General features: G+C 28.4%; 2 protein-coding genes and 1 non-coding gene across 9 annotated transcripts in view; all 3 read right to left on the reverse strand.

The window, feature by feature from the left end:
- TrpA1 (Transient receptor potential cation channel A1) overlaps nucleotides 1-11,225 on the reverse strand; it is a 37,686-nt gene extending 26,461 nt beyond the window's left edge. For 2 of the 7 annotated variants that reach the window (XM_015978770.2, XM_015978767.2), the window contains exon 1: nucleotides 3,636-3,825. The gene's annotated coding sequence lies outside the window, so the exon portion shown is untranslated. Of the gene's footprint in view, nucleotides 1-3,274; nucleotides 3,516-3,578; nucleotides 3,827-7,304; nucleotides 7,324-11,168 lie in introns of those variants that run through there. The other 5 variants (XM_064356952.1, XM_064356957.1, XM_015978768.2 and 2 more) reach the window with 5 other exon arrangements.
- On the reverse strand, nucleotides 8,645-9,424 carry LOC107397691 (uncharacterized). The gene is made up of 3 exons (XR_010335550.1): nucleotides 9,265-9,424; nucleotides 8,840-9,214; nucleotides 8,645-8,785 (listed from the first exon to the last, which is right to left on the reverse strand). It is a non-coding gene; the product is annotated as an uncharacterized LOC107397691 (transcript).
- Nucleotides 11,226-13,092: 1,867 nt separating the features above from the next.
- On the reverse strand, nucleotides 13,093-13,882 carry LOC107397699 (uncharacterized). Its single transcript, XM_015978759.2, has 3 exons — nucleotides 13,723-13,882; nucleotides 13,298-13,672; nucleotides 13,093-13,243 (listed from the first exon to the last, which is right to left on the reverse strand). Exons 2-3 carry the CDS (start codon nucleotides 13,645-13,647, stop codon nucleotides 13,135-13,137), a joined length of 459 nt encoding a protein of 152 aa, XP_015834245.1. The 5' UTR covers nucleotides 13,648-13,672; nucleotides 13,723-13,882; the 3' UTR covers nucleotides 13,093-13,134.
- Nucleotides 13,883-14,687: the final 805 nt, after the last annotated feature.

A 14,687-nucleotide genomic window follows, 5' to 3' on the forward strand; every position in this document is an offset into this window, starting at 1 on the left:
GAATGAAAAAATTATATTGGTTGCATGAGGGATGATGAAAGAGGAATCGATGCGGCGGCTAATGAGTTCGCTATTTATTTAGTCATGGCCTGAAATTGCGACTTATAATTTGATTGCTTGCGACGTGGTTTTTAATCAAAACTAAGATTAAAAAAATAATAATAACAAGAAACTCGCTAATCAAAAGAAAAAAATAATTTATTATGAAAAATAAAAAATAAAAATAAAAGCTTGTCAGGATTAGTTAGTGAAAAAGGATCACACAACTAACATACGCAATAATGTTCAAAACCAAAAAATTATTAAAATCCTATGACCCTTGAGTAAGTTTAAACTGTCGTTAAAAAAAAGAGTTTAACAAACTAACTGAAAAATTTCTTTTTTTTTTAGAAATCAATAGTTTTTGGACTATTATAAAGTTAAAAAAAATGACCATTATTTTGCCTTCCTAGAATAACGAACATAAATCTAGAAGTGGAATTTTTTGGTTATAAGCTCGAAACTTTAATAATAATTAGGTACTAATTAAAGAGAAAAAAATAAAAATTTTTGAGAATAATTATAAATTATAATATAGAAAGCTTAGTTAAAATTTGAAACGTTATTAAAAGTTAACAAAGCGAATGGGCCAATCACATTTGTTCAATTCGGTCACGTGATTAGTTAATCACGCACTTAATGGAGGATTAAATTAATGACGCTTCTATAGACCGACCTAAGAGTCAATTTACAGAAAGCAAAATCGAAATTTAATTCAGACTTAAACTAATTCAAATTAAGTTGCCATTTAATAAAATACACCGATTAATGTCAAGTTAATCGCGAATTAAATTTAGAATATTAATTGTCATTCTAATTGTAGGATGTAACTGTGATTATGGTTAGTTATGCAAAATTTTATTTTTTTAATGGACAAAATATTTTTTTTTAAATAAATGCTTCCAAAATGACTTCTAATTCATTAAATTGTTGTAAAAATGTTGTTTTTAATTTGACCAAAATGCATAACTTAAAAACCAAATAACTTTAAACTGTCGTTAAATAATAGAAAAAAGTTTCAACAAACTAACAGAAAAATTCCTTACATCTAGAAATCAAATTAATTTGTTTTTCAAGTTTTTACACTACTTATAAACCAAATATTTGTTAAATATCGTGAATAAATTTGAAAAAAACGCACAAATTAATTGGATGTAATTCGGTTAACGTGTACGTTTGGCTTTTTTACAAATTAGCTGGATACAGTTTGTAGAATAACCTGTTTGTTAAAATTTATTTCCTTAAGGATTTTAATCAGACTTAAAAAATCCAGCCCAGATGATAGAGGTGCCATTCTTTTTGATTGTGACTGTACTCTCACCTGTCAAATCATTGAATCAACTTCTTAACAAATTTTTTAAATTTTTAGGCAAAGTAGCTTCATGTAGAAGGTTCGTCTTGATCTAGGTTCTATATTTCAGTAATTTCTTTTGTTTTAAGATTCAAAATCTATTTGCATTATTTTAACAAATCTGTAACTACGTCAAAATTTCGTAGGTGACTTGATGAACAAGCATTTGAACACATGTATTATTATTATTATTAATTAAAAACTTGTAAAAAAAAAAATCTTTGTAATAGAAAAATCTGACAAAAAGTTTATAAGATAAAAATTTGCATAAATTCCTTACTTATCAAAAAAATATTACTGCTCATTTGATTCTATTCAGCAATAATAAAAAACATGTTGGTAATTTTGCAGAATCTTCAGAAGATAGAATTAGTTTAAAATTATTTATCAGAAAAAAATTGAGCCAATATTTATTTTCAATAATTAGGCTTAATCAGTCCTTATTTACTTTTGAGGTAATTGCACATTAGAAAAACTGAAAAATCATTGTGTTGTATTTAATAGTATAATGTTAACTCCAACTAGGTATTTATTTCAGGTTTAATTAATTACTACCTTTAATGGATCATACGCATGCAGAATTTTTACTACGTTGTAAATTTAATGAGTGAGTGGAATGTGTTCATTCATTTTTTAATATCTTTCCCCGACATTTAATTTCCGAGAAACGCACAGTATTACTTACACGGACAGGTGTCAATGCTAGGATAAAATTCTAGTTTACTGACTAAAAAAACGCATTCAATTTTTTTTACGAAAAAATAATTAACACATTATCAAATGCCTTAAAAATAAGACCACTTTCAAAGAATAACATTTTTCGTATTCATTTTGGTTTTCTAGTCATTTATTTAAGTTTGGAAAATCTTCGTGATGAGATCAAAGCTTTCAAAATAATAATAACTAATTAAAAAAAAAATATTTAGAGCAAAATGAAAATTAAAAAAAAATAAAAAGAGTTCAAAAGTTTCAATTTCTTTTGAATACATTTTGTAAAAAAAAATAAGTAAACATAAATTTAGTGTTAGTTATCGTTTGCATAATGATAATATTGCCTGGTAGTTAAGCTAAATAAAAACTAAAAAATTATACCCGGCGCCTCCGCCATTTGTAGTATAAAAGTTTTGCCAACAATTTTTATTTAATACAATTACGAAACAATTTTTATATTTTATCAAACAATTTTCAAACAAAAGGGCTTTAAAATTTTGTTCACAGTAATAGTAACCAACTTGATTTTTTTCAAAATTAAACTAATACGAATTAAGCTGCAATTTAAAACTTGATTACAATTTAATAAAATTTCTAAAAGCAATCCTACATTTTCAATAAAAACTATAAAATATTATTTTCACTTCGAAAAAGTATCATGTGACGTCGTAGCAAACATAGAAACAAAAATATATAAAAAATAACAAAAAATATTCGGCCTAAAATTTTAAAATGCCAATGTGCACTCAAACGCCTTTTGGTAATTATTTTTTTAAGTAAATCTGTTATTATTTTACATATTGTTTAAATAAGCATTCAATTAATAATTCAATTAATTAAACGACCTTGCGTACCTGCAACTTAAAGATTCTAGCTTTAATTTCAATAACATGACCTTAACCTTCAGTATTTGCAGTAACATTATGATTTCTAATTCCGCTCATCACAAAATGCATGTTTTTGCAATTGTAATGCAATCACTTATTTAATTATTTCTAAAACTAGAGCAGACAAAATAGAGAAACAATGAGATATTCCAAGAAATACGATCACTATTATTTATGCAAGGTGAGTGTACTAAAAGTGAAAAGTATGTTTTGACTACACCTTAGAATTAAATAATTAATATTAATTTTACAAAAAAAATATTTTTTGGAGTAAAACTCGACTTACCAACCAATTAACCAAAACACTGGAAAATAACGTGAACATAACCGTTTTTGATTAATGAAGTAATTTCCATCTTAATTGCGTGGATTTTACGAGCTACAGCTTACATAAAGGAGTCAACAGCAAGTTCTGGCGATTACTATAATTGCACAACTTTTCCGGGAAACGAAGCAAGCGATCTTCAAACGAGTGAATATTTCGAAAATAACCCGAATAATATTATTGTAGCAAACATTAGGCTCCAGTTTCCGAATCGAACTTTTCCCTAATTATCAGAAAGATTCGTACGTGGTAACGCAACACTCACCTCTAATTGATATTAAATTTCCCAATCAATTAACAATCCTGTAATGATCGAACTTACCGAAACTTGCCAAAAGCCAACACTGCACCAAACTTTTCAGACTGAAAGCACACGCGTGCGACTCGGACTCAATCCCGGCAAAAAATGGAGCTTATGATCAACATTTAGGCGAACAATCGTGATTGTGACTGAATTAATTGACGCTGACAAGATTGGATGTTGTGTTTTCTGGGGTGGGGAGCTTTCAGCGGTGCTCGAGCTTTCAGGACCGTTTTCCACTATATTTGTTAGAAATGAAAACATTTGTATTTATGGCCCATAAATAAATCGGCCCCCCGACTTGAGATTTTCTCCACGCAACCTTGCAAGTGTCTGGGGGCGATTCGCACCCCCTGAAAGGCTTCAGTAAATTACCACTAAACGTTATTATGTTGACACTTCACTTATATCTTTCGTGATCGATTTATCACAAACGAGCAACATGTTAATATTTTCTGGAAATTTGTAATAAAAGTCGATGGGTTTTTTAATGGGCGTCTGGTCATTATTGCGACTTTAGACGTTTTTAATCGCGGATATTTTTGGCGCTTCGTAAACAGGTTTGAAAATCGGCAAGAATAACAGGATACGAAACTATAAATTATGTTTTAGATGATTTATGAAAGACGAGTGTTGACATTACAATTCATCAAGTCGTTGGATGCTGGAGTATTAAAGAGAGGCGATGATTGACTCTAAAATATTCTGAATCATTTCATTAAATAAATTCCAATGTCTTTTGCAATACAGTCAGTGCTTTATTTACGTACAAAAATTTTTAAAACTAAAAAAATTAGTGTCTTGCTTATAATAATAATCTAAAAAATCTAAAAACGTCTTTACAAGAGTCTAGTAATTTAAGACTAGCTATTATTCTAACTGCTCTTTTTTGTAGCAAAAATACTCGTTGTTTGTGAGAAGATCCTCCCCAAAATATTATACCGTATTTTATTATTGAATAAAAATATGCATAGTAAGCACACCTCAATAATTCTTTGCTTGTAATTTTTTTAAACTCTTTTAATAAATATCAAGTACTACTAAGTTTTTTTGTAATTATGTGTATGTGGTTTTCCCAAGATAGTTTTTGATCTAATGTAATTCCAAGAAATTTTTTTTTCAAATGAAATGGACAAAATATTGTAGTTGAGATTTATCGTGGTGTTTTCTGTTCGCCTATCATACCTTTAGTTTTTCCAATGTTTAATTTTAGGTTGTTTGAACTAAACCAATCTTGAAGTAAAATCATAACATTTTTTGTTCCATCTTGAATATGAGTTATATCATTGCTAGTTATAGTTAAGTTTGTGTCATCTGCATAACTAATTACATTTATGTCGTTTCTTTCTTTAAAGATAGAAGCTAAGTCATTTACATATATGATGAAAAGCATGGGGCCAAAGATACTCCCCTGTGGTACTTCTGCTATAAACTTTTTGTCAGATGATGTATAATTAATACCTTTTTTTCTGACAACAACCCTTTAGAGGCGATTTTCTAAGAAGGACTTAAACCACTGTAGAGCGTTCAAGTTTTAACAATAATTTCTTACGATAGTATCAAACGCTTTTGAAAAATCTAGAAATATAACTAGAAATATTTGTTTAGAATCTAAGCTGTTATAAATATTCGAAATAAATTAATACGTAGCTGTAATAGTTGACATTTTTTTCTAAATCCATGTTAAGTTAAATTTATAACATTTTTTAAATAAAAAAAAGTAATATTTTGATGATCAGTATAGTTTCAAAAATTTTTGAAAAACATGGTATTAAGCATATAGGCCTACAGTTGTTTAATTGCTTGAAATCATTTTTTTAAACATTGGTTCAATAACTGTAATTTTAAAACTTGTTGAAAAAATACTTTCAAACAATTAATTTATAATATGATATAAGACCTCAACTATAAAAAAAAACATTTTTTTGATATTTGATATATTATCATACCCTTAAGAATATTTTGATTTTAATTTTGTAATTGCATTATGTACTTCTACAGTGGTTACAGGAAATAGTACAAATAAATCTGGAATTATTTTAGACTAGGACTAATATTTTTTGATAAAGGTGTTGTCGAAAGAACTAGCTGAAAGAAAGAAATCATTGAAAATTTCGGTAGCTATTTGAGGATCTTCAATATATTGATATGAATATTTTTTTTAAATCAGTCTTATTTTGGTTTTTGCTTGAATTTATAATTTCCTACATGATTTTTGATTTATTACTACTATTCTAAATAATGTGATCTTTACATGTTTTTTTCTTTTTTAATAACAAATGAGAATAGTAAATTTTATATTTATTATAAACTGGACTAAAGTCAGAATTCACGGAGCAACATTCTGCCAAGAACGAGACCGTTTCCTTCAGCTTGTGCAATTAAAAAAATTTCAATTGAACATTTTTTGGCGTACTTTACTTAATCACTTTGTAAAACAAATCATCCTTTACAATTTTAAAATATAATAAAATACAAAATAAAATTCAGTAACATTCTTAACTTTTTTTTAACACTTTATTTGAATGAAACAGTAAACCCAATTCTAGCACAAAGTCTCTAAAAATGTAAGATAGTTCTGAAAATTATTTTAAAAAACCTGAAAAAGTTGTTTGTAATGTCTAATGTCACCAAACATGTCCTAGATCTTTAAATGTCTCCTTTATTTTCTAAAATATCTATTGAAAAATCAACCTGTATTTTTTTAAGAAGTTTTTATATTTCAAAAAACGTAGTAATTTTTACACTATTTTCTACAGGGTGTTAACCATAATCTCTTACGTCCTGCTCAAAGAAAATTCAAAAACATTCAATGAATTTATTTTGTTTTCACAAGCCGGGCAACACAATTTAGAACAGAATTTGTCGTTTGCTTAATCAGAAATGTATTTATGCAAAAATATCTGTAGTAAGAAAGAAATTTTTAACTTAATCAAAAAAAAACAACATAACTTGAAAATTATCACAGATAGGTACAGGAAATGCTAATACAGATCGATGCAGAAAAAAATTCTCCTAATAAAATAAAAATTAGAACATCCCATTTAAAAAAATTAAGTTATGGGTACTTGAATTGGTCTAAACTTAACGTTAAAATTTTTGGGTATATTAACTTCTTTTGTTGTGTAATTATTTTTTTAATCCTCTTAACATTTCAGTTTTCTTCAAAAAACTCACTGAATTTTTTGCTATTCTGAGTTTTTAAAAAAACTTGCAAATTTGATAGTATTTTTTTCTTAAATTGTATTTTTTCGTCTTTGCATGATCATCTTCACTCACAGAAGACCAATTGCTACTTTCAATTAGGTTTCGTTCGTTCATGATAATTTGCAATTTTTTTATAATTTAAATGGAGAATTAAATACATAATGGGCAAAAATTGTGGCTTTAAACTTACAGGAGCATTAATTTTTAAATGAACCCACAGTTATAGTAATAATTATATGAGTTAAAGCCGACATTAAATTTAAATGAAGAATTAAACTTAATAAAATCAGCATCAATTAGGTACAATTATTTTTATTATTTTAATTTATTTAGTTAATGTAAGGAACGAGTTTTAAAATCGTCTGTGCTTAAATTTTTACTTTGAGAGTAGTTCAGAAAGTGATTATTCAGAGTTTACGATTTTTTTTTACGTTATTTTGATTCTTTTTTCATAAAACCGAGCTTTAAACAGTTTTCAGTTACCTTATTCGTTTATTAAGTAAAATAACACAGAATAGACTACACCACTGGTTTGAAATTTCTAGTGGGAACGAAAGTTGCGCGCGCACTTTCCAAAGGGTAGTAAAAGGCCAGTAATATCTTGATAAAAGTTGTTTCTCCCTCCACGGAAAAAAGAAGTGTAAGATGCAAATACTCAAAAATTTCAATTCTCTGTTGGTTAATTTTTCTCTTGTTTTGTGGCTTTTAATTGCAAAGGAAATTAAACTAGCCGCTTTTTTAGTTGAAACTGCGTTTCAACAGTTCGTTTACAAACTGGCCCAGTTTAAACATTCGTCGTAACATCTACCTTGAATTTAGAGAGAAAACACAAACATTTTTATTTCAAAAAAAACAACAAAAAAATTATACGAACTTTCCTGTGATTAGTTAAGGAAATGTCTTCTTAATAAATATCATAATTGACTAAAATATTTCGATTTAAATAAATAAATAAATAAATAAATGCTTTATTGTCAAACAGAATTTACAAAATTCCAATAACAAGAGAAATACAATTATAGAAATAATACAATGCAATAATAGAAATTACCAGCAGACAACAAAATAGTATAAACAGATAATAAAATATAAACTATGAAAAAGAAAAATACAAACATACAATATAAAAAAAATATAAAAAAATTCTGGGATGAAAAGACGACCCCCATCAGCTTGAATATGCAAGCGCAGGGCCCGCTGTTAATACAAATATTGGCGAATGCTAGAAACGGTATCGTACTTCGTAGAAAATCTTTTAAACTGTGAAGCAAGTCTCTTATACATTTTTTCTCCGTAAAAGAGAAATTCAAAAAATTTTAATGCTTAAATACACAAAAATCTATTTCCTGCTTTAGAACGTTTATACAGGCTGGTCCAGCTCAACTCCCGTCTTCTAAAGCTCCAATTAAAAAAATTGGAAATAAATAATAACCTTGTAATAATTCAAATGAATCAAAGTCACTTAATATATAATATAATAATATAATAATAAAGCACTGTTTCAATTTTTTATTAATTTTTAAAACTAAAGGTGTCAAACCGAATTTCGGGTATATCATTAAATAGATCAAAAAATAAATCATACTCTTCAATAGACGTGGAAGGGGGGATGTAAACAGCGAAGATAGCAAAATGCTGGTGTGAGGACGAAATTAATTTAACTGCAATTAGATCGATTTTTGGTACTGCATCGATGATAATCAGATAATACTATAAGAACTATTGTGATATGATAAGTTAAGAAAATATCTCTTTAATACATTCCACAATTAATTAAAAGGGTTTGATTCTTAAAGGATGATTTTCATTAAATCATCATAAAGTCAAGTTAAATCCCACATCGATTTATTTATTATTTTTCTACAAAAGTTTAGATTTCATTTTCTATTGTCTCGCCGCTCACGCCGCTACAATCAAGACTACTGTCTCTGGACGAGGAGCTTGTATCGCTTGAACTGGATTCTCTGCCAAAACAACAAACATAAAATTTAAACTATAGTTTGGTTTTTGTTACTTACTCGTTCAGGTTTCCCATCGTTGTTATGAAAATGGCCCTTTCGTCAGTTGTGTCAAATTCTATAATGATATATATTCCTCTAACTAAATCTATTCTCACTTTTGTTGTTCCTATCTCAATGAGAGTCTGCCTTGGTGGCCGGAACCTCTGAAGACCCCTTGGTCCTAAAGGAAATTCGGGAATGGAGATACGACCCCCTTCAGCTTGTATATTCAAGCGCAGGGCCTCCCCGCTGTTGATACTGACATTTGCTAATGTGACGAATGGCATCGTGGTTCGCCGCAAACTGATTTGAAAATCTTTTAAACTCTGAAGCAAGTCATTATGAACCCCGTATCTCTTCTTATCCATTTTTTCTCCGTAAAAAGTTTGAATGCTTAAATACACAAAAATCTATTTCCTGCTTTAAAAAATTTATATACTTACCTAAGGTTCGGTACAGATTACAGAGGAAACGTAAGGATTAATTATTACATAAACTCTAATTACAGAAAACCACCAGAAAGCAATATCAAACCCCAAACATATATATCAGCTGGTTGTCATTCGCCCGCCAGACAGATTGCGCTTGCGCATACGATACATACGCTCTGTTTCAAAATTATAGGAATAATAATAATAATAATAATAATAATAATAATAATGTATATTAATGTTTAAAGACTACACTGGTCATAACACAAGTCAATAAGAGGGCTTACAAAGAACATAAATGACATAAAATACAATCATCGTACATAATATATATATACAAAGTTAATACATAACATCACATTTAAAATCATTAAAATACTCATCATATGAGTAAAAAGCTTTTTTACAAAGGTAGCTTTTTATAACCTTTTTAAATTTATTTGTCTTTAGCTTAGCAATATCGTCAGGCAACGCATTAAAAAATTTTATTCCTAGGTTTCCGGTGCCGTTTTCGGAGCTTTTTAAGCGAATACTGTGTAGGCAAATTTTATCTCTGTGACGTGTACTATATTCGTGAATGTTACTATGCGATTTAAAATTCTCTATGTTAGATTTTATATAATTTAAACACTGATAAATATACATACAATGTCAACGTGGCATGTTTTCCCAAAGTGCATCTCAGAAAACTAATTGCTGATGTAATTTATAGTTCCATAAAAGAGCTCTAATCAACAATAACAATATTACATTTTTATCAACTTTGTTTAACAAATCTGTTTAGCAAAATGCGACGTTGGCTTTTCTGTAGTTTTGAAACAGAAGATATACGTACACTACTAACGTCAACCCAATTTACGTGTCTGAATACAATTATTTGAAAATTTGACAATAATTTGTTTAAGCAAATGAACTAAATCTGCATAGTGAGATTATAACAAAATCAGTCGCTCTATAAGGACCAGAAAAGCACTTAATTTTTTTCTGACTTGAAAACTATTTTAATAAATACAGTTTGATATTTTTATATACTTTTGATAAAGTACTTTTGAAAGTAGTTAGCCATGAAAAATAATTTCATCTAGAAATTTTGAGAACAGTTATTAAAGTAAAAAATGTGAAATTGAAAGTTATTTTCAAATGAACAAATATACGATCGTTATAGATTTGAATCACACAAAAAATGTGCAGAAAATTGAAAACAACGTGTCACTACCATTTGATGACATTTTTTATGATTAAAATCTATTTCTTCTATTAAAATAGAAGCTTGCGATTTTCATTAATCGCAAAAATTTATTTACGCTGTTTTTGAATTAAGCAGTGTTAAAAAAATCATTAAATTATAAATACTTCTTGGGTAATATATTTTTCATAGTTTTTATTGAAAATTCAAAATTTGTTTATGGCCTACTATAAAGAAAAAGCGAAATGTTATGTTTTTTTAATGTTTAAAAATAATGTATTACGTAAATAGACATATCAAATCAGAAAAAATAAGCTTTTCAAAAATATCACAACCGCCTATGATTCCTATTTAAAAAAATACAACTTTATGTTATTACAGCTAAACGAAAGGTTAAAAAAAATCGCTGATAACATTATTAAATTCTCTGTAAAAACGTGCCTCTATAATGTCTCTGTTTCAAATGTGTATCTTTTATAATAAAGAAGATATGAATTTTTTAAGATTTTGCAAAAATGACAACTTTTGTTGACGATAGCGAAATGCGGTTTTGACCAAATTTTTTTTATAAACAAATTTCAATTTTAAAAATAGTTTTACTAAAAAAATTTTGAAGTAAAAGCATTTAAGTTTAAAAAAAGCTCTGAATAAAAAAAATGCGAATGTATGTTGTTTCATTCTTCAACATTTTCCCTATTTAAACTATCAAACAATACATTCAGATACATACATTTGACTCTGTTACTGTAACTGGTTGCACTATCATTGAACTACTGACAAAAATAAATTTATTTTGGCTCCAATACGCCGATAATAAATAGTTCCTAAATCAAGTGTGCAATTGGTTGCAAATGAAAACTTACTGAGTCATACTTACCTCAAAATAATAAATTAAAAAAATATAACTTAAAAGCGTTTCTGAGTTGTGACATTGGGGTTAAGAAAACCAAAGTAGATTTATTAAATTATTTATTCAAGCTGTAACAAATTCGCCGAAAAATGCCACCATCGACTTCCGCTTACACACGGGTGATAATAGGACAGGTAAAAAACCTAGACTTAGATAAATAAAATATAATTAAAGTAAAGTAAAGTAAAGTCGCGAAAAACATTGTTAATAAAAATCATGGCCACTCCGAATCCGGTAGGATTTGCGCACGTCCACTATTTTTGACTAGAAAATACACAAATTTGATGATTTTTGGAGAAATTATGTCCATTTTCGGTCAAAAATGTGCTGAAAGTCACAAAAAAGGTAAAAATAATTTCAAAATTGTAGAATCAACTTATACGCTCGGGATATTTCGATTAAATCTGGTGAAAAATTAGAGAATTAAATTGAAAAAAGTGGATTTTTTGAATTAAGCAGTGTTAAAAAATCATTACATTATAATATATTTTTCATAGTTTTCATTAAAAATTCAAAATTTTTTCAAGGCCTACTATAAAGAAAAAGCGAAATGTTATGTTTTTTTAATGTTTAAAAATAATGTATTATATAAATAGACATATGAAATAAAAAATAAGCTTTTCAAAAATATCACAACCGCCTATGATTCCTATTTAAAAAAATAAAAATATATGTTATTACAGCTAAACGAAAGGTTAAAAAAATCGCTGATAATATTATTAAATTCTCTACATACCTAAACTCCGTGATCCAAATGTAAATCTTTATGTATCAAAAATAACTAATTTGCGTATAAAATATCATAATTTTTGATGTTTTTGATTTAGTTTGAAAAAAATAAAAAATGAACAACCCACAAAACACAAAAGCATTTTTTCCGCAAACGAAATTTAGCACAGGTTCAAACCAAAATAAATAGTTAGATTCTATTGGAGCGCGAACTCCTATCTCCCTCAACTGACCACTTTGACAGTGGACAGACTTTATATTACTGGCAATCAACGCAGACTACGCTAAAAACAAATCCACTACCTACCAACAATAAATATTTACTAGAACACAAAAGAAAACCGATTACTAACAATGAATAAACGTCGATAAATAATAATAATCCCAAATTTTCAACACAGCACGTTTTGAATTTGAATTTGACAGAATCACAAACATGACAAGTGCAAAATCGGCGGAGGATTACAAGCGCGGGAATACTACCAACCTGACACCACGCACTAAACACCCCGCTAGTACGTATATTGTAGTGATTTTAATGTTTCCAGATTTTTTAAAAAAGCTGAATCAACCTTATCTAACTTTCATAAAAAAAATTCCCTCTCTAAGGGACTGATATTTTTGATAAATAAGGCCAATTTACCCCAAAGAAATAGGGTGGCAGCTTGTTACTAGTAGTAGGTACTCGAGGTGGACATTTTAAACAAATAAAAATCTTTATTTTTTTGTGAATATGTATAATTGCGATTACCTACCTTTTTCGTAATCATTACATCAATTTCTCCATCATCTCTTTTACCAAATTTTCTCAGCTCAGTAATGTGAATTGACTTCAATCCTTATCGACCTTGAATTTAGAAAAGAAACAAGTAGCGAATGCCGATATCAAAAAAAAATCAGATAATACTATAAGAACTTTTGTGATATGATAAGTTAAGAAAATATCTCTTTAATACATTCCATAATTAATTAAAAAAATTTGATTCTTAAATGATGATTTTCATTAAAAGTCAAGTTAAATCCCACATCGATTTATTTATCATTTTTCTACAAAAGTTTAGATTTCATTTTCTGTTGTCCCCCTGAACCCGCTCTCGTCGCTCTCGCCGCCACCATCAAGACTACTGTCTCTGGACGAGGAGCTTGAATCGCTTGAACTGGATTCTCTGCCAAAACAACAAACATAAAATTTAAACTATAGTTTGGTTTTTGTTACTTACTCGTTCAGGTTTCCCATCGTTGTTATGAAAATGGCCCTTTCGTCAGTTGTGTCAAATTCTATAATGATATATACTCCTCTAAATAAATCTATTCTCACTTTTGTTGTTCCTATCTCAATGAGAGTCTGCCTTGGTGGCCGGAACCTCTGAAGACCCCTTGGTCCTAAAGGAAATTCGGGAATGGAGATACGACCCCCTTCAGCTTGTATATTCAAGCGCAGGGCCTCCCCGCTGTTGATACTGACATTTGCTAATGTGACGAATGGCATCGTGGTTCGCCGCAAACTGATTTGAAAATCTTTTAAACTCTGAAGCAAGTCATTATGAACCCCGTATCTCTTCTTATCCATTTTTTCTCCGTAAAAAGTTTGAATGCTTAAATACACAAAAATCTATTTCCTGCTTTAAAAAATTTATATGCTTACCTAAGGTTCGGTACAGATTACAGAGGAGACGTAAGGATTAATTATTACATAAACTCTAATCACAGAAAACCACCAGAAAGCAATATCAAACCCCAAACATATATATCAGCTGGTTGTCATTCGCCCGCCAGACAGATTGCGCTTGCGCATACGATACATACGCTCTGTTTCAAAATTATAGCAATGTCAACGTGGCATGTTTTCCCAAAGTGCATCTCAGAAAACTAATTGCTGATGTAATTTATAGTTCCATAAAAGAGCTCTAATCAACAATAACTATATTACATTTTTATCAACTTTGTTTAACAAATCTGTTTAGCAAAATGCGACGTTGGCTTTTCTGTAGTTTTGAAACAGAAGATATACGTACACTACTAACGTCAGTTTCTGAATACAATTATTTGAAAATTTGACAATAATTTGTTTAAGCAAATGAACTAAATCTGCATGGTGAGATTATAACAAAATCAGATTATAACAAAAGCACTTAATTTTTTTCTGACTTGAAAACTATTTTAATAAATACAGTTTGATATTTTTATATACTTTTGATAAAGTACTTTTGAAAGTAGTTAGCCATGAAAAATAATTTCATCTAGAAATTTTGAGAACAGTTATTAAAGTAAAAAATGTGAAATTGAAAGTTATTTTCAATTGAACAAATATACGATCGTTATTGATTTGAATCACACAAAAAATGTGCAGAAAATTGAAAACAATGTGTCACTACCATTTGATGACATTTTTTATGATTAAAATCTATTTCTTCTATTAAAATAGAAGCTTGCGATTTTCATTAATCGCAAAAATTTATTTACGCTGTTTTTGAATTAAGCAGCGTTAAAAAAATCATTAAATTATAAATACTTCTTGGGTAATATATTTTTCATAGTTATTATTGAAAATTCAAAATTTGTTTATGGCCTACTATAAAGAAAAAGCGAAATGTTATGTGTTTTTAATGT

The sequence above is a fragment of the Tribolium castaneum genome, chromosome 1 (genome assembly GCF_031307605.1).
Source record: "Tribolium castaneum strain GA2 chromosome 1, icTriCast1.1, whole genome shotgun sequence".
Lineage (NCBI taxonomy): Eukaryota > Metazoa > Arthropoda > Insecta > Coleoptera > Tenebrionidae > Tribolium > Tribolium castaneum.